The sequence below is a fragment of the Sardina pilchardus genome, chromosome 10 (assembly GCF_963854185.1).
Source record: "Sardina pilchardus chromosome 10, fSarPil1.1, whole genome shotgun sequence".
Classification (NCBI taxonomy): Eukaryota; Metazoa; Chordata; class Actinopteri; order Clupeiformes; family Clupeidae; genus Sardina; species Sardina pilchardus.
The window spans coordinates 4063403-4084757 of record NC_085003.1 but is presented as its reverse complement, the minus strand read 5'-3'; the positions used below and the strand labels follow the sequence as shown (position 1 = coordinate 4084757).

At 39.2% G+C, this 21355-nt stretch overlaps 1 protein-coding gene across 3 annotated transcripts in view; it reads right to left on the bottom strand.

Annotated features, from left to right (window-relative positions):
* LOC134093669 (chromatin remodeling regulator CECR2) overlaps nucleotides 1-21355 on the bottom strand; it is an 89648-nt gene that overhangs the window by 50248 nt on the left and 18045 nt on the right. For 2 of the 3 annotated variants that reach the window (XM_062546845.1, XM_062546846.1), the window contains exons 3-6: nucleotides 8887-9070; nucleotides 8491-8618; nucleotides 8314-8397; nucleotides 8105-8166 (exon numbers count right to left, since the gene is read on the bottom strand). In XM_062546845.1, coding sequence (XP_062402829.1) covers nucleotides 8105-8166; nucleotides 8314-8397; nucleotides 8491-8618; nucleotides 8887-9070 — 458 coding nt within the window. The remainder of the gene's footprint in view (nucleotides 1-8104; nucleotides 8167-8313; nucleotides 8398-8490; nucleotides 8619-8886; nucleotides 9071-21355) is intronic. The other variant, XM_062546848.1, reaches the window with a different exon arrangement.

Genomic DNA, 21355 nt, shown 5'->3' with positions numbered 1-21355 from the left:
CTTAATATCAATCATTTGAAATGAATTATTAATAATAATATTGTTTAATAAGAGCAAGATTTGCACTCAAATCCCAATTTATTTGCAAAATGTTCAATAAAAAACAGCATATTTCAAATAAATTCTCGCCTTTTGTCATTTCACAAAATAATCGCAATCGTAATCGAAAATCGGATTTTAAGAAAAGAAAATAGAGATTTTATTTTGGGGCAAAATCGAACAGCCCTAATTGTAAGTGCCATTCACACATGCTGCATATTGTTTTTTTCAGCACAGTCTAGGCTACCCAGATCTGACACAATATCATGTATAAATTCTTGCATTGATTTGATTTAGATTTTTAAATAATACAAATTTGAAAAGCATACTATACAAATTCTTACATTTTGATGTGTATCTCACCACAACAAGCTGACAGCTCGACATGACTTGCATGGTTGTGTAGGCCTGACTGTCCTGAAAATGGTAATATAAGAACCATGGTGGAGGTATACTTTGGGGCTGAGCAATTTACAGAAATATGTGGTGTGTGCCTTCCAGAAATAAATGGCAATTTTTATTTACTGCTGAGAAATGACTTTTTGACACCTTTTGTGCTCCATATTTGTGACACTAGCTGATCTGACCTGACTTGTTTGCGTGGTAGCACACATGACGTGCACAGATGATGATTCTCTATAATAGTTTTTACTGCATTGCAAGGAACAAATTAAAGGCAAAAAAGTGTTTATTTGTCAAACAAATTTGGATGCAGTATGAGTCTTGAATTGGATACCATACAGGAGTTTGCTAGGATCTCAAAACCGTATTATGAATGTGACTTGCCATAGAGAAACACATGATAACGTTGGATTATGAACATTATGCCACACAAAAACATGGGGTAACTGGAGCTAAATGAAGTTATTATTTTGCTGTCACTTCGTCTGTTTTATAGCCTAGCATGTTTTTGGTATCTGTGGATAGCTCTAGCTCTCCTCTTTCATCTGATATGCGTGCCATATCTTTCTGATCTTTCGCGAGTAAATCAAACGAGTAATGGTAGCCGAAGCTATATGACATTATTATTTGTTTGTCACTTTGTCTGTTTTTATAATACACAAGGATCAATGTATTTGGTATCAATGGAAAGCAATGTTTCTATTCTTTCATTTGATATGCGTGTCATGTCTGTGCGATGCAGGATTATCGAAGTAATTCAAGCGAGAGTTCTGGCTGCACGGGTGAATGCCGAGCAATATAGACTGTAAATATGATATACTTTGATTTAACTTCATGATTTTATTTTATTTTCATACTTGATCGTACAGACAAGTGTCTAGTCTCGATGGAAAGCCCCGGTTCTGCTCTTTCGTGCAATATAGGTCTCATCTCGCTGTGACTAATAATAACAAAGAAGAATGGGTGTGTTTTTTGACGCACTTTGCGTCCGTCGGGCTCATAGGGTTAAGAAAGCGCTTGCCACCGCAAAGATGCACAAAGTATGACTATATATATCTCTATTTTGTCTTAAAACTGAATTAGTTGAAAACACCTCTTTCCACTTCCAATCAACTACTACTGTAGGCTATTCATCAAACGTCTGTCAAAAAGAAGCAGCAAACAACGAGTATATATTATTAACTAGAAATGCAATTCCAAGGAATTACCAGTGCATGAAAATGCAAAAAAATGTAGATATGGCTATTAAGGTGTAGCTAGGGTAAGCATGGTGGTTGCATAGTTTAAAGAGAGTTGATGGTGTTAAGGTAGACATTTTAAAGCTTAAACATTCCTGTTCTAACTTAACTAATAATTTCTAACAGGTATTCTAAAATGTTAACTATGCTAACAATGCAAACCAGGTTGATAAGTTAACTTAGCTGATGATTTCTAGCAGTAATGCTAAAAATGCTAACTATGCTAACATTGCTAACTATGTTAACAATGCTAACCACATTGATTAGCTAACTTAGCTAATCATTTTAGCAGTTATGCTAAAAATGCTAACTATGCTAACAATGCTAACTATGCTAACAATGCCAACCAGGTTGATTAGCTAACTTAGCTAATCATTTTTAGCAATAATGCTAAAAATGCTAACTATGCTAACAATGCTAACCATGCTAACAATGCTAACTTGCTAGTGAGGACTTTTATTTTGAAACAGTAGTTGCTAGGGTATCCATGGTGCCCACTATCAGGAATAAAGAAGTTACTGTAGTATAATCATGTTGGTTGCTATGGAAACTGTCAAAAACGCTTAGTTTTAATGGTTGCTATGTTAGTTGCTAGGTACATGGAGGTTTCATTTAGTTGACTGGAGGCATAGTTGATGATAACTGACAGTTGGAATGGTTGAACAGTTAAATAGTTGAGTAGTTTCAGTGGTTAAATGATTTAATAGTGTATTATTGCAGTGAGGACTTTTATTTTGAAACAGTTGTGGAAAGAGGAAACAGTTAACAGGATATGTAGTCTTCACAGAGAGATTGTATGCTTAAAGCCTGAGAGAGAGAGGGCTGCTGCAGGTGGGGCTGGCCACCTGGCATAAGATTCTAATTGCTCAACGACCCGATTGTGATGTCATAGAGGCCAATGTTAAGTCTATGGGGAAATTTTGAATAGTTTTTATTTAATAGTTCAAAAAGTATAAAAGTTACAAAGTTGAAAAGTCATAGCAACCCGATCCATTAGAATACCTACGTTACAAAGTTTGAATGAAGTTTCTAAGTTAAACGGTTGAAGAGAAATTGCGGTCAGAAAAAGTGGTAAGCGGAATAATAATAAATATAATAATAAGAAGTCTAGGAAGAACAGTACAGTGCATTTTCATGCACTGTAATAAGAAGCGACCGGATTTCAATAGAGGGGATGCATCCCCTCTAATAAATAAATATTATGTATAGTGATATTCGCCGTATTACTCTGTCATGTTTTCTCCCTGTCATTCCAAACCGTAGCCGCTAGTCTCCCTTCTCTGTAGAACGCATAAAAAAACAAACTTTTTCAAATCGAGTTGGCCTATGCGCACAGGCGACGCGCTCATTCAGCATGAGTATTTAATATCAGGTTCCACTGCCACGCATATCTCAGAGTGACTGCAAACACAGCCTAAACCTAGCTAGATTTGACGATTCTCACAGGAATGGTTCTCCGTTGAATCTACCAAATGTGTGGGATGAGCGGCATAACACTTTTGAGCGCAAATCTTTTTTTTTTTTTTTTATCACTCGTCTATGAATGCACAGCCCACTGCATCTTGTAATTTGTTGTGAAAAACACTTGTGCCATCTAGCCTACAGCTAACAACAACTTGTGACGGCTATTCATTCACGTGTTGTAAAATTCTGAAATTGTCTGAGGTTTACACAGGCTAGTTTAAACTTTAAAATGTAGCCTCTTGTCTCCCATGCCAGTTTCATTCATCCCGACCGGGCGGGACGCACGTTTCCGTTTTGTAGAAATAATTCCTGAATGTTTTTGTTCAGAGCTGAACATGCAACTGTATTTGACAGATGACAGATTTGGTTGCTAGTGACAAAATATTAGCGTTCAATGCGGTACGATCTCGCTAATTATGTTTTAAAAAGCATTAAAAACGTTCCTGCTCTCTTAGGCTATTATGAGCAACAGGCACGCACAATATACAGCTTCAATCAAAGAATTGCAGCTTTAGGCTACTAAATCACAATTCATTAACTTTACCATACAGTCGCAATGTTACATTTTCATACAGTTTCATCTTTATTTCATGGTATATTCTAAAATATCCACCATTACAAATATTCTTGGTTTTAATAGAATATTATAATATTGACTGGCTTTAAAATATATCCTATGGTGCTATGCTGAGCAGTGCAAAGGTTTTGAAAGATACAAAAGGCCCTGTATTGGAGTTGTAAACTTACACTTTTAAGGTATAATATTGTCTAAATTGTGTTAATGATGTTTAATTGGTTGCTGATACAATTAAATCTGATACAATGAATGTGAAATCCAGGTATATTGCTGTCATTAGTGTCACAATTCAACATTTTCAACATTAATGAAATGCTGACAGCCTACTAAATTTTTACTTCAGCTGACCTCCTTGTCTTAAAGCAAATCAGAAAAGAAGTGATTTAGACAAGTGTGTGCTAGACTGCTCTTGTAGCCAACAATCCCCTCTCTACCCTTTGGGAATTGAACTGTTATATGATCCTTGGTGATGTAAATTATGAAAACCTCTTTCTTTGGTTGGTCTTGATGCGGCCTTGACTCCTTTAAGACTCGGTCTCGACTCAGACTTGCTTCCTAAAAGACTCGGTCGTTGTCAAACCAACAGTCCCAACAGTCTCAACCCCCCCCCCCCCCCCCCCCCCCCCCCATCGTAGGGCAGTGGCGGCGATGCGGCGGGGACGGGGGAGGAATTACCAGTGCATGAAAATGCAAAAAAATGTAGATATGGCTATTAAGGTGTAGCTAGGGTAAGCATGGTGGTTGCATAGTTTAAAGAGAGTTGATGGTGTTAAGGTAGACATTTTAAAGCTTAAACATTCCTGTTCTAACTTAACTAATAATTTCTAACAGGTATTCTAAAATGTTAACTATGCTAACAATGCAAACCAGGTTGATAAGTTAACTTAGCTGATGATTTCTAGCAGTAATGCTAAAAATGCTAACTATGCTAACATTGCTAACTATGTTAACAATGCTAACCACATTGATTAGCTAACTTAGCTAATCATTTTAGCAGTTATGCTAAAAATGCTAACTATGCTAACAATGCTAACTATGCTAACAATGCCAACCAGGTTGATTAGCTAACTTAGCTAATCATTTTTAGCAATAATGCTAAAAATGCTAACTATGCTAACAATGCTAACCATGCTAACAATGCTAACTTGCTAGTGAGGACTTTTATTTTGAAACAGTAGTTGCTAGGGTATCCATGGTGCCCACTATCAGGAATAAAGAAGTTACTGTAGTATAATCATGTTGGTTGCTATGGAAACTGTCAAAAACGCTTAGTTTTAATGGTTGCTATGTTAGTTGCTAGGTACATGGAGGTTTCATTTAGTTGACTGGAGGCATAGTTGATGATAACTGACAGTTGGAATGGTTGAACAGTTAAATAGTTGAGTAGTTTCAGTGGTTAAATGATTTAATAGTGTATTATTGCAGTGAGGACTTTTATTTTGAAACAGTTGTGGAAAGAGGAAACAGTTAACAGGATATGTAGTCTTCACAGAGAGATTGTATGCTTAAAGCCTGAGAGAGAGAGGGCTGCTGCAGGTGGGGCTGGCCACCTGGCATAAGATTCTAATTGCTCAACGACCCGATTGTGATGTCATAGAGGCCAATGTTAAGTCTATGGGGAAATTTTGAATAGTTTTTATTTAATAGTTCAAAAAGTATAAAAGTTACAAAGTTGAAAAGTCATAGCAACCCGATCCATTAGAATACCTACGTTACAAAGTTTGAATGAAGTTTCTAAGTTAAACGGTTGAAGAGAAATTGCGGTCAGAAAAAGTGGTAAGCGGAATAATAATAAATATAATAATAAGAAGTCTAGGAAGAACAGTACAGTGCATTTTCATGCACTGTAATTATATGGCCACCATAATTTAAAGGGACATTGTGTAAGCTTGAGGACATTTCATTGTGAAATTCTCCCATCTAGCGGTTAGGGATTATATCGCAGCCTATACGGACTACGGTAGCTTCTCAGGTCAAAAAACATAATACCCAAAGATCTGCGACGAGACAAAACTGTTGCGGAGGTGTGAATTAAATGCAATTTTCTTTTACTGTCTATGATTAAACGTTGCACATCGTTGCCAGCATTTGCAAGCCGTTGCAAAGCATTCATTAGGTTGTTGCAGTATAATGTTAATCTCGTCGTGAATCTACCAAGACAATGACCCTAGTTCCAGTCTCCTAGTCAAAACAGAACTTGTCGTTGCTTGTGTGTGATGCCAGTAAAACTCACTTTCGGATATGTAATAGAGAATGGGAACGGAAGTTAGCGGCGCAGTGCATTCTGGGACAAAAAGGGCGTTTCCCTCCATTAGGTGAGGCCGCGGCGCGAATTATAAACAAGAAACCTATGGAAACCTATGATATTTCGAACAAGATCGGCTAGCCAAAACAGTAACACTAGATGTAAACATTTAGGCTACTATGCTAAAAACTAGTAGTAGAAGTAGTAATGGACCGTACAGAGACAAGCTCCTGCCAGACGCGAGGAAACGTTATATAGAAAAATCTTTGATCGGTAACATGGATCCCTATGACAGACCGTCTGGAGAGTGGACGTGAGACCCTGAAAGTAATACAAAGACACTCCGTTGTTGATTTTTTTTACCTGACGATCGTGGGCACGGACGTTACATCCAACAACACAACAGGTTCGTCCCATGATGTGTGAAAAACAGTGTTAGAAACAGCGAGTTAGCAATGTTTTACGATGTTTACAATGGTACAGCATTGGCAGCAGCGTACAAGTGGCCTCACGTATGTATCCCAGACGCCACCGCGGCGCAACCGCGAAATGTCCGCGACGTCACATTCCCATTCTCTATAAATTATTTCACTTTGCCTGTTAACCGAGCTGGTTAGCACAGTAGCTAGCTAGCAAAGGCCTACATAGAAAGTTAATGGGAAGGGCTAGTCAGGCTTGCTAGCTAGGTAGCCAAGGACTGTGGTTAAACTTGTTGTTGCAAACTAACCTGAAATAACATAAAACCAAAACTTCTCCATTGTCATTGCTTGTGTGTGATACCAATAAGACACACTTTCGGACACAACAAACCATTTCATTTAGCCTGTTAACCGAGCTAGCTCGCTAACGTTTGCACCGTAATGGGAAGTGTTTGCTAGCTGTTTTGTACACAACCTTGAGTCACGGTAAAATGTCATGTTTGGTACAAACCTAATTAAGAAACACTTATGATGTGGGTGCTTGCGTTTCTTTACGAATCTGCAGTCTTAGTTGGTATAGAAATGACTGTGACACGTAAGAGGGCAATAATATGCAACTAACCTGAAACATCCTCCTCCGTTCAGCAAATTTGTATAACTTTGTAGAACTTCTAGTTCTAGTAAAACTATGGTAGGTTAGTTTATCAACTGTCTGTGGGTCTAGAAAGCCTTTTACGTGGCTATGTAAACTAAACTAAAGGCCATTGCGGAGACAGTGACAGATCACGATCAAAGTTACTTTATTTGTTTATTTGGAATGGAAAATACAATTTCAGTGTTGGAATGTTAGATAGACAGGTGGCTTGTTGAAAACGGGTTCATAACTTACATCGCTGAATGTAGGAAATGGATAGATCCGAGATATAGTCTCTGCCATAGACATAGCTATGGTCTCTGCCTTCAGAAGTCAAAGACGGAGCTGTAGTATTTCGCAATCGCATATGTCCGTAGCGCCCACCCGTATTCCAAGATGGCGCACGCAAATGGAGCGCCGGGTCCGCGCTATGGATATTCAAATGAGGACTTCTGAGCCAATAGGAATGCTTCGAATTGGTGGTAGTGGTAATTACACATGAATGAGGCCACATTTATGAATGGGAAATGTTGATTTTGGAAACAAACCATTGGAAATCTTACACAATGTCCCTTTAAATGATATCCATATGGTATTGGCCAGACATTCTGTTGTGTTTTGCGAGTAAATGCAAGTAGTAAATAGAATAAATGGAATACAGCTCTTTAAAAAAATCGCATGGAGGTCTGATTTGAATGACAGATAGCCGAACCAATCAGATAATGTAATTGCTATTAGAATTAACTTGGCTTGGCTGTTAGCCTGGTCGGGACCAGGCTATAAATCACAGAGAATAAATTCCCATGGCAATTCATGTGCCATCTCTTTTGTGAAACCAAGTCAAGGGTAAATTCATCCAGGATAACAAAAAATCCTGGCTTAATCCCTTATCTAGGTTTTGTGAAATACCTCTCTGGTTGTAACTAGTTAGTCAACAATAATTTGTTTTCAGCCAAAGACATTAAAATATCACTCAGAATACTGTCAATTTAAACCGTTTGAAGCTGGTCCTAAAAATGACTTACTTTAAAAAGTTATGGCTAAATGTCAATGCATTTACATCAAATATGATAGACCATTAACTACCTGAACCACAGGTTGACCCAGTGTGTAGATTCTTGCTTTCATCCATCATGGCATCAGTCCTACTACAAAACAGACATTTGTAAATAAATATAAATGTAAATAAATATAAATGTGTTCTTAGAGTGGAATACAACACAGTTCTAAAGAGGACTAGTCAAATTCAAACAGTAATAGCGAGCACATCTTCATGATATCTTAGGCAAGGGTACCTCAGTAGTTTCTCCTCAAGATTCCTCTTCTTTGGTGGCCTTCCCCTTTTCCTTTTCTCAGGTTCTTTCGCCACAGACATTTCACTTCACAACAGGACAATCAACAGAAGAATTAAAACCTCAATAAGTCATGACTCAATCGTGAACTGCAGCATATTGTCTATCCACGCTCCTTACCAGGCTCCAACTGTTTTGATCTGTACTGGTTCCTCCTTATACATGCGAGTGCCATAGAAATACCAGTACATAGCACCGCTTCCATCCTCTCCAAGTGGCTCCACGCGCAAACTGTCTGCATCCAAACCCTAATTAAATCAAATTAAATGTAAACTGAATTTGTTGGGACATATGCAATCACACAAGTTCCTCCTCAGATAGTAAGTTATAAGTTCATGAGGTTGCAAGTTCCATATTATGCCTCATTGTCCTTGGAATTAAAAGCTAGCTGTGAAAAAATAGGCAACGCTAAAACTCATTTATAGAGTCTAATGCATATGAATACTGTAAAACGAATAGAACTACAGAAAGGGTAGGTGTTGATTCAGTCACCCAAGGAAATGTATTCATCATTACCTTGAGAAGATCAAAAACGTCAGCAGCATCCAAACGATAATCACACAGTCGATGCAGCAGTTCCACCTGTGTGCGGGGGGCCAGCTGCTCAAAGGGACCCTGCCGCAGGGGGTTGGGTTTACCCTCCTCCAGCTCCCACCGGTAGCTGATGATGTCGTCCAGGTAACTGCTGAAGCCTTGAGGCCTAGAACAGAAAATGGACAATTTTTTGAGACACAGTGGAAGTTTGCTCGTACATATGTCAGGGTACCCCCCGGATCCTCCAACTTATATGCAAGGGTTTTTAAGACCTTTTCAATACCACCTTCCTTTTTGTCACTTCATCTCTTGTTGTGGTTTGTCTGTGTTGTGTGTTGGTGGCTTAGGGAGTCATTATTTTTCTGTTTTTCTTTTATGTGTGTTTTTTTTTTAATATATATATGTTGTCTTGTTGATTTCTTGTTTGTTATAGTGTGTAGACCCCAGGAAAAGTGTTTTCTTTTCCAGTTTTTATTTCTGTTGTGTTGTATGTTGATTTCTTAATTGTATGTTGATTTTCTTGTCTATTATATGTTGTGTGTGGACCCCAGGAAGAGTAGCTGGTGCTTTTGCATCATCTAATGGGGATCCAAATAAAATCAAATCAAATCAAACCTTCATACCCAGTTCGTATTGTCCGTGGGGTTGCACCATTGACTTTGGCAGAGGAAAGTTCAAGGAAAAGAATATCTAAAAGCAGGGCTGTACACTGCGAGCACCTCGTCGCAAATGCGAGGAAATATATATTTGTGCTACTTGAAAATACGAAATGGGAGCACAGGTGCGAGTACTGAATTCAACCCTTTTATTCGCATTTTGCTCCTAAAAATCCACACCAAGTGGATCAAAGTATATGCTAGTACAATTTTCGCGCATCTGTATACAAATTTCATAGTTGACAACTCTAACGCTCCTGGCTAGAAACTCACACTTTCAGCATCAACCTCGCTGTCTCTCACACACGCAAGAAATGTCACTCCAAAACCATTCTTCTTTTTCTTCAATCTGTTCGTTATCAGTTGGTGACTGACTTTGTAGCGATTAGCCTACCGTTGAAACGGCAAACCATGATAAGAATGTTGACTATATAGCCTACAATTACCGTGTTCATTTCAAATATTATTATTATCACAGTTGATGAACACGGTGTGGAAACAGTGTTAGCTTCACCCCAGCCTGCATTTGACATAGGCCTGGTTGACTTCTATGAGGAGCGTCTGTTATGTCGACAAACCATTCATGCTAGGTCAAACTGTAGATCCTATTCTTCAGTGGTTCCGTGTTGGTGGAATGAGTTGCCCAGTGCTCTCCGTTCCAGCAACAGTTTTGGATCTTTCAAGAGGGGTCTTAAGGCATATTTGTTTAATATGCACTTAGTCTTTTGAGCGTTTGTTATGTGTTATGGTTTGTATAATAGTATTGTTTTGTTATAATTTGTCCATTGTTAGAATTTGACATTTATTCTGCTATTGTCCTTAAATTTAGCCATACCATGCTATAGTTAGTGTTATTATATAATTAACTGAATGACTTATTTGATTGCTATTCTCATTTCATTGTTTTATTTCTCATTAGGTTAGTGCTTAATTGATTGTTTTATTGATAATATTGCTATTCTCCCTTTTTGTAATTGTTCACTGTTATTTAATTTGTATTGTGATTTATTTGTATGTCGCTTTGGACAAAGGCATCTGCTAAATAACCATAACCATAACCATAACCATAACCATAACCATAACCAAATCCGACTGATTCTGTTGTCTAAATGATGGATTTAACCACGATTTGGTGTAGGCTACACCTGCTTTAAAAAGGCGGAACATTTTCATTGCAAATGTGCGCATCATATAGCCACTCTGCGTCTTTGTATGGAGGTTACATTCACATTAATTCAATTCCACTAACGTTATCAGGAGAATACCGTAACGTTTTATTTTGAGCTCTGGTTGTCACTCATTGGATATAACAGATATAGCCTACCAAACTCCAAGACGAGTCATGGTAGAGTAAGTTAAGCACCCAGCCAATTAAACATGACCAAGGAAAAAGTGACAACTCATGATGCCATGCCATGGTAGGCTACCTAAATCATAGAAGTTAACGTTACTGGACAGTGGACACTCATCTTTTCTATTACACCAGAAGTATTTGTCTTTACCTTTGTTCGTTTTTTGAACATTTAAGTTATTTAATGAAAACATGATGTATCCAGTGCTTGAAGTGGGCCGGAACGCAGCGGAACGCAGTTCCGGAACTTCTGTATTTTCGTCTTTTGGGTTCCGCCACTTTTTTCAGCGTTCCGGTACTTACTGAAACTGATCCGACGCAGTGACAGTCACAGTGGCCCGAGAATAGACAATATCACAAGACCTATGAAAGACTACATTACCCACGAGCCACAACAGTGCCCTATCACAGTGTTTCTCAATCTACCGGGCCGCGAGAAGATTACCATCGGGCCGCCGGCAGACCCTCTCTGCCCTCTTCGAGAGACGCACTCACGCATTCATCTCGGTCTTATTGCTGCGCGAGAAAATCGCACAGAAATAACATGCATATCATATGACACTGCAGAACCTGACCTTTCCAATGGTACTAGCCGCTAGTTTCTGTGATGAACGGTTCGCGAGATAATTAGCGTTGAAAATTACAGTTACCTAAATGAATGGCACATTCAGTTCTGCGTCATACCCATTCGTCTCTGTGAAATATCTGACGATTTCGTTACTGCCCTATGGCAAACTACATATCACAATAAACAGGAGATCCTATGATTCCAACGGCGTATAGAATGCCTCTGTGTAATTAGCTATAATCACGAGAAATCCTTTTTGGAAATCACATCAAATTTCTGCATTTTTTCATACCTCTCCATATCCCCCACTTCATAATAATTTATTTTTCATATCAGAAGTTGTATTCAGACCCCCTGTTTGTCATATAGCCATGGCAGATGCTTGGAATGCCATTTCAGGACCCAAAATAGCAATAGAAAGAACACTTACACAGTCACACTTACCCACTTGTTCTGACTTTTGACCTAATCTCTGTTCTTGGCCATTGTTAATTAAATCAATGTACTGTAACAAGTAGACCTACAGCCTATTTCACAGTTTTCTTTATCTGGGCCTTTAGCCCAAAGGTTTCTGGTTCTAGGGCCCTTATTAGCCCAGTCTATTGTTAGGCCTACAAGTGGCTATACTGCACTGGTCTGGTTCGTGTTGTTTTAATGGTTTTCCATATTCCATTTGTTAATTAGAAAAAAGTACCCTAGGCCTATAGGTTAGTGCTTGAAAAAAATATTAAATAAAAAAGTTTTTCAACCAACACATCCTAAAGACTTGATTTTTTTCTTCACCGCACTTAATGTCAAATGTCAGAAAATTAGAGTTCCTGCACTTATTTTTTCCCACTTCAAGCACTGGATGTATCCTTGAACTATGCTTGACTCTTTTCCTAAAACCGAATGAAACCTAATTATGTTCACGTACATCTTAAAGTGACAGGCACTCAATTAGACCTACACACCACCCCTGTAATATCATTACAGTGTAATCAATATGAAGTATTCAGTTTACTGAATATTTTAAGCTATAAGTAATTATGCAGATCCTAAAATGCTATAAATTGATAACAAAATGTATACAAATTCTGAATTCAAAATATGAAATAGAAACAAGACAAGCCATTTTCTGTGTGTGTAGGGTTTGAGCAGAGACTATGATTGCCACTGCTGTGAATGATCTGTATCCTGCTTAAGGCAAGAAGGTTTTCAAGGACATTTCATAGTGCTCCTAAATTTCTTTCTGTGCTCCTAAACTTTTTCATTTAGGAGCACCTGTGCTCCTAGTGAAAAAGCTTAGCGTACAGCCCTGTCTAAAAGGGTATTCAACCAATGTTCATATGACAGATTGTGAGGTGGGACCCACACTTGTACAATAATCTTTTTGACTGCTGTTAGACCAGCAAGCCAAATTGTCCTAGACCTTTCAGTCATACAAATTTGAGTCATCATTGAGAAAATGTACTCGTTTTTTACTCATTTTGACACCTGTGACACCCCTGTCTTTCCAGCCATGCAAGGCTTTTTAAGACCTTTTCAATACCACTGTGAATGAAATTCAAAACCAACTTCATACCCATTCGCACCGATCCCCCCAGAATCTCGCTGTAGCCTATAGGCTACATTTGAACACAGTAGCCAACGTCTATTTGCTATAATAATACGTTGCTATGCTAATTTACTCTTTTTTTTTTACTCATTTTGACACCTGTGACACCCCTGTCTTTCCAGCCATTTCAGACACACCGGAGCTTGCACACACTTTCACTTTAGAATGACATGAATGACTGAGGGATGAGAACCGTGAACAAAAGTTTAAAAATATAAAAGCGATAGTTTGTTTATTTTTCTGAAGAGACGCATATTTTCCCCTCGGGATGAGCAATATCATGGTCTCTCCCGAAATTAATTGATGTTATGGTATCCATTAATTCTACCAAAGGAAAAAATAAGAACTTCAAGACTTCATAAACGAAATGTAGTGCTGTCAATCGATTAAAAAAATTTAACGTGATTAATCTCATAAATGTCCTATTTAACTTGCGATTAATCGCATATTAATCGCACATTTTTATCTGTTCAAAATGTCCCTTGATTTATCATTTTAATACTCATATCAAAGTAAAGTGGATAGGCTTGCTTTATGCAAAAAAATGTTTGCAATTGCAAACCACAGTATAGTGTTACAGCCATTCATGTCTGTAGTAATACTGTCAATAGGTAGGCTATTGGGACAGATGACACAATGCTGGCAGCACCACTGAGCAAGAAACAAACATCTCTCCTTCTAGAAGAAGACACACTCTCTCACTCTCGAATGCGAATGCACACACACACTCACACACCGAATGTGCATGAACGCGCACGCACACACACACACGCACTCAGGCACAAGGCAGATAACGTTAGCCTAAAGTTACTGTAGGAAGGGGAGAGAAGCGCTAGAGGGATGTCGCACACAGACACACACATACACTCACATTAACGTAACCCTGAGATAGTTATCATTACCGAGTCCAGTAGGCTAATCTCTTGTTAGCGCAACTGCGTCTGCCCCAACGCCTGCTCTACCTTAGATTTCTCCGTTTGTGGAAATTCAATGCGGCTAATTATAACTAGTCGTGCTACGATGGTAACGAAGTTCACATCGAAAGTACATGCAGATAACTTTGCTCTTATGAACTGATCCTGGCAATGTTTTAAAACTAAACTTTCCATTCATTAGTTTATTAGCAGCGTCCATTTTAACGTCTTCAGCTGGACATCTAAACAACAATGGCATCGTGGGGTGCGCTTACAGTTTTGCTTCTGGTTTACAGTCGGGTCCTGTAGTTTTTCTAACGTGGCCACAGCAGTTTATGAAAAAAAATGTCACAGGTCAGAAAGAGCGTTAATCTCGCGCAAAAAAAAAAATGCTGTTAAAATTGCTTTGAGTTAACGCGTTAATAACGCAATATTTTTCCCCTGTGCCGCTACTCCAGTGTCTATCAGTTAATCTCTCAAGAGAAGTCAAAACCCATCCAATAATTTCCAACATCAAAGGGATGTCGATTAAAGTTGCCAAGTTATTTAAACTGGATCCTTTTCTAAATGTGTCGTCCAGTATCTGGTTGAATCCAAAATTACGCATTAACAAAGCCCCTATATGGTGGAAGGATTGGCAGGAGAAGGGTATTGTAACCCTGGGCGATCTGTATCTCAACAATACTCTGAAATCTTTTGACGAGTTAGGGCGTCAATATGGAATCCCCAGGTCACATTTTTATAGATACCTGCAAATACATCACATGTTAAAGGGGATTTTTGGACAAAATACCCCAGCTCCAAAAACAGCTGAGCTTCTAGATGACATACTTAGGTATCATAGTTTAGGATTTAAGGCCTCTACGTATTATTCTATGCTGACTCAAACAGCAGGGGATGAGGCCCTACTAGTGCTCAAACACACATGGGAGAGGGACCTTAATTTGACATTGGAGGACGAGGTGTGGTTAAAGATTTGCAAAAATGTCAAAACCTTGTCAAGGGATGCAAGAGTGCGTCTAATGCAGTTTAAAATCATGAACCGCTTTTACTGGACCCCCTCTAGGCTGTTCAGATTAGGTTTGATTGAGAACCCAAACTGCTGGCGTTGCAAATCTACAGAGAGCTACCTTTTACATACATTATGGTCTTGTGACCAAGTACAAGAATTTTGGTCATGGATACACAGTTTTCTTAGTGAGATCTCAGAGAGTCCCACAGAGTTTTGCCCCAGACTCTTTGTCTTAGGGGATAACTCAGTCTTAGTTGAAGGGAGTAAACACATTAAAAGTTGGATCCAAACTAGTATTATGATAGGTAGGCAGATACTTCTCAGGGAATGGAAGACAGAAGGGGTGCCCTCAATTAAGGAATGGACTGCAGAAATGGCCAGAGTGGCGGCTTATGAAAGGATGTCATTTAAGTTATTTGGTAAATTAGAGGTTTATTATAAAAAATGGGGAAAATACCTGTCATTTCTGGAAGAGGACAATACACTAAATTAGTATGTAGGGAGACGCATGTGTCATGTTTTATTTTTTTTTATTTTTTTATTCCTGTTTGTGTATTTTATTTTGATTTATCCTAACTACAGTTAATACACATTCATGAACAATGTGTGTCTTATTGTGTATACATTTGCCATTATTATTTAATGGTTATTCTTATTTCTAAATATAGTAGATATTATTATGTCTTAAAGGGATATTCCGCCATTTTTGGAAATACGCTCATTTTCCACCTTCCCTCGAGCAAAACAATTGATATTTACCTTGTTCCCGTTCATCCAGCCATTCTGTGAGTCTGACGATACAACTTTTAGCTTCAGCCTAGCATAGATCATTGAATCGGATTAGACCATTAGCTTCGCGCCTGCTAGCTTCATGTTTAAAAGTGACTAAGATTTCTGGTAATTTTCCCATTTAAAACGTGTCTCCTCTCAAGTTAGAAAGTGCAATAAGACCAACTGAAAATGAAACCTGGCGTTTTTCTAGGCTGATTTGACATGGAACTACACTCTCATCTGGCGTAATAATCAAGGCAACTTGCAAACGTACCATAGGCGCAGTGATATCTTACGCAGCATCTGAAAATAGTCCCCATAGACAGCAAGCAGTAGTAGTGCCAGTAGCTGCAAGTTGCCTTGATTATTACGCCAGATGAGAGTGTAGTTCCATGTCAAATCAGCCTAGAAAAACGCCAGGTTTCATTTTCAGTTGGTCTTATTGCACTTTCTAACTTGAGAGGAGACACGTTTTAAATGGGAAAATTACCAGAAATCTTAGTCACTTTTAAACATGAAGCTAGCAGGCGAGAAGCTAATGGTCTAATCCGATTCAATGACCTATGCTAGGCTGAAGCTAAAAGTTGTATCGTCAGACTCACAGAATGGCTGGATGAACGGGAACAAGGTAAATATCGATTGTTTTGCTCGAGGGAAGGTGGAAAATTAGCTTATTTCCAAAAATGGCGGAATATCCCTTTAAGGATAAGGCATACAGTTATACATTTGATATGGAACACATTGAGGTACAGTCAAGACGAAATTATTTGAGGCGGTGACTTGGGGGTTTGTGTGTGTATGTGAGTTTGTTTTTATTTAAGGTTTTTCTATTTGTACTACTATTATTATTGTTAATAATATATAATTATTATTTTCTGTTATGGGGGGTGGGGGTGGGCATTTTATTTTACTCTTTTCTACTTATGTATATTTTTTGTTCTTGGTCATATAACTGTGTACATGATCTGCTGTGTACAATTTCAAATAAAAATTGTTAATTATAAAAAATAACGCAATATTTTTGTGACGGGGCGAGTATAGCCACCGTCACGGCAGTGAGTCACTGCCATCATTAAGTTTTATCTTTGTCGGGTCGCAAGTATGTGTTGGTTGAATGTGTATGTTTTCCGAAGTTCTGTACCGTTTATAATCATCAGTCATACATTTCATTCATCAGACCCTTTCCGTTTCTCCCGTAGCTGTTTATCTAGGCCTAGAGATAACCTCAAACACTACGGCGAGGCGTACGCCAAGCTACATCAACCATCACAACTCCAAACAGTTTAAAACATTCACCATTCAATCACATTACGTCCGCTAACATAATCACACGTCTTGTCAAATGTTCCGTTTATTGAGCTTCAAAGAAATATCAAGTCATCATCAATTCGTTACGTGTTTGTCTTAATGGTGTCCATTGTCGCGTCTTCATCTGTTTGTATGAGTGAATGCCGTGTCTTGCTTGTCTAATGTTACTTCCTGGGTTAGCCGGGAGTAGCCTAAGAACGTCATTCATAGCCTAATGTAGCCTATTTATATACAGTTTTGCCGGTTTGTTTAGTTTGGCTATGCCAACTTCCAGCAACTGTGTTTTGTATGTTCTAGTTGCGTAGAATTATATTGTGCTGATTTAAGCTATTTGTATTTGTTTGACTGTAGGCGCACCCTTGCTGAATAGTGTTGGATTGATCCAATTATAGGGGTGTGTTCTATTGTAGGCTATTTAAACCTGTGGATTCATTTAGACGAGAGAGTAGCTGATGAGTAGACGTAAGTCTCAGAATTCTCTCCAATGGTGATGCATTGACTAGCGTAATTGGTCTGTAGTCACCTGTTATTTGTGCATTTATAAGAATTATTGTTTGGGCTACTAAGTCTATTTATTTTCTTTGTCTAAAGTCTTTTTGTTATTTCTTATTTTTGTTAAACATTTTCATAATCTTTTATGCCCATTGGGCCTTATTTGGGGGAAATAAAAACCCATCGCTCCTACAATCCTTGCTATCTGAGTGCTGATTCCATCCAACCTCACACCGCTCCGATCCCTACCTTTAACAATTTTTGACAGCACTAACGAAATGCAATGCTTTTAAGGCCTTAATTTGACCATATCAAATGTAAGACTTTTTTGGCTATGTGGGCAACCTGGCATGTGTGACCTGAAAATTTGGAAAGCACAGATCAGGCTACCAATGCAGGCTATAAATGTGGGCAAAGGTATCTCACATAGGCCAGCTTGCACTTAGACAGATGGAGACGCTCTTCCAGGATGCTGCAACATAGCCCTTAAGGCGAGACACGGCAGGTGAAAATATTGTTTTTCCATGCATCAGCCAATTTTGAGCATTTGTGCTAGTTTGCTACCTTAGCATGTATTCTTTCACCCAACTACAACAACAAAGTCCGATTTGCACATTTAGGTGTTTATTTCGTGACATTTTGTCTACTCGCGCCTATATATTTTTCCTAATTTCACCAAAAGTTCCCATCTTCCCAGTTGTCATGTCCTACCGCGACCGTGATCCGAAGCATATCGTGTGTGACACCGTTGGAAAGCCCTGTTCCTGGTGAATGACGCTATGCATCCAAATATGGGCATTTCCTTTGTATTAGCAACCAATCGCTAAAGTTCATAGGCGGGTCTAGGCTTTAGAACGGTATCTCAATGGCTGTGTTTCTATGGTTTCAAGGCTGTTTTCTCCGGTTTCCTCTCCCACTCTAAGCTCAACAAATCCACTTCTGTATCACCTACATACACCAAACTTTCCAGTTTTATTCATAAGTATATTGTGAAGACTTCTTCAGAGGGGTTTGCTGATTTATTATTCTAATCCTGATCCAGCAATAACACACAAGCCCAACCATTTTCCGTGAATGTATATATGTCAACCACAAACCCCCACGTTTTCATTTGTTTCTTTTCTTCACAGGAAAAAGAAAGCGTGAAATTGAGGAGCTGCTGGAATACATGGAGAAGGCTGACGATAAGTTCTTGCAGCTCAACAAGGACATAACGGGAAAGATGGAGGCAGACACAAGCGCTCTGCTTGGGCTCATGGGGCGCATGGTGACTGTGATGAGGCGCAAGCCAAAAAATAGACTATTGTAATTTTTTTTATTTCATATTTTAATGTTATTCATTTATTAAAATATTTAACATGTTCTTTATTTCTGTATTGATTTGTTCTGTTAATAACCATTAAATATATTCTCATAACATGTATAAATAGTCTCACCTATCCCTTATTCCTCTCTACTGAAGTAGCTCATCAAGGCTGCTCTAATGTCTGCCCCTTCTGGCTCAACCTGCTCAGGTAATGCCTGAACTAGAGGCTGAATGTGTAAATGCCTGTCTATGTACTCCTCAATGAAATTGTCACCATGTTCCTCACAAATATTATGCAGCACACAGCAGGCCAGTGTCATTCTCTTGCTCAGCTCCAGCTTGCAGTCATTTCTTTTTAAGAGACACCTCCACCGTCCCTTTAATCTTCCAAAAGCCGTCTCCACAACAGACCGTGCACTGCTCAGTCTGTAATTGAAACTGTGCTGCTCAGGAGACAGTCTGCCCGTGTCCGAAAAGGGCTTCATGAGCCAGCTTTGTATTGGGTAAGCGGGGTCACCAATGAGGTAGTGGCCAATGTTGACCCCAAATATATTTATTTTGTTGTGCCCAAGCAATTGCCCATCACTGAGCAGTTCCCATAGGTGTGACTGTTTCAGCACTCTTGCGTCATGGACACTTCCCACAAAGCCCACACAGACATCCCAAAACATGCCTCTCCCATCTACAACACCTTGTAGCACAATTGAGTGCCACCCTTTCCTGTTAAAAAAATCCTGGGGGTACTCCTCAGGTGCAATAATGGGGATGTGGCTCCCATCTATTGCACCAACACACTGTGGTATTCTCCAGCGCCTGTTGAAGTAATCTGCCATTCCCTTCAGTGTGTGTGCATCAGGTGTAGTGTCTCGGCAGCAGCACACTGATGACCGCATTGCAAAAGTCTTCCACAGAGTTAAAAACAGTACTCAGACCGACCCCAAAAAGGTGGCTGATTGTTCTGTACTCCCTCCCTGTAGCCAGCTTCCACAGAGCGATTGCGACACGTTTTTCCAGGGGAACAGCCAGGCGATAATTCGTATCACTTTTAGCCATGAGATGCCGGAGTTCAACACAAATGTAGTGAAATGATTCTCGTGACACTCTGAAGTTCTGAATAAACTGAGAAGGGGTGAAATCCGGCACTACTATGTCCCACCAATGCTGGGATCGAGGATATGCCCAAACAATATGGCACCTCTTCCTTGCCTTCAGCCATAACACTACCTGTGAAGGTAAAATCAAAATGAAAAAAATAATTATTTTTGGTGTAAAGATAGCCAAGATCAATGTCCTACAATCCTATAATCCTAAAGCTACTGTCTGGGCCATACTGCATGATTCATCTACAGATCTGAGCTGAAAGCCTTTATAAATGTAGGCCTATCACATAACTGCCACCGATATCATTTAATACCCCGAGTTAAGGCTTTGTGTAGCCTCGATATGTCTAGATAGCCTAGATATGTAACTTGCTTCATAGGATACCTTACTGGAGGATGTGCGCAACTAGGCCTATGCTACCCTGTCATTATTGGAGGCTAGCATAGTCTACTTTTAAAATCGCCGGTAGCTGCCATTTGCAAGCGTATAGTGAGCCCAATGTCAACGATACTAGAAGGCAAGCAGAGTGATGAGTGGGTGAGTTTCTATGTAGCTTATAGGCTATTATTATTGCTTGTTGTGGTTAAATCGTCGCTGTGTTAGTGTCTTTATGCCGATGTTGTGCTGTTAGGGGAATATCGTGAAAGAAGAAAAAAAAAAAACATGCAAGATAATTACCTTTCTTCGGGAACGTAACCTTTGTAGATGGCCATCACGAAGCGCTGTATAGCGGCGTTTTTTAATAGAGGTGTACATTTGTAAAGCCAACAGTAGGATGGGTAAGTAGTCCTCCATTGTTGTCACTGTCAAACATCGGTCAAAGCTAAATGACAGCAGCTGTCGAGTTGCTAGGACAACGTAAGCGCATACAGTGACGTAGCGACGCAGCACTACACTGGCACTCACTTGGTGGAAAAACAAGCCGGTTCTTGGATAATCGGCAGGTAGCACCAGCACCGAACTGGCACTAGCACCAGCCCGGAACCAGCACCTGGTTCGTGGCGGTGGAAAAGTGGTAACAGTGGATTAATGAAATCAACCCCAACCTTCGATTCACAGCAGAATCGGACACCTATAGAGTGCATTTCATAGACATGTATAGTAGGTTTTCAAATGCGACACTTCTCTTACCACCAGCCTTTACACGAAGGACACAGACAGGAATACTTTTCTGTCCCTTTTCTGCTTTTCGAACCCACTGAACAATAAAATCAAGAATGTTATATCATGTTCCTCGACCCATCTTGTTTATGCGATCACTTGTCCATGTGGTTTAGTGTACCTGAGTAAAACCAGCCGAGGAATAGGACACAGACAGGAATACTTTTCTGTCCCTTTTCTGCTTTTCAAACCCACTGAACAATAAAATCAAGAA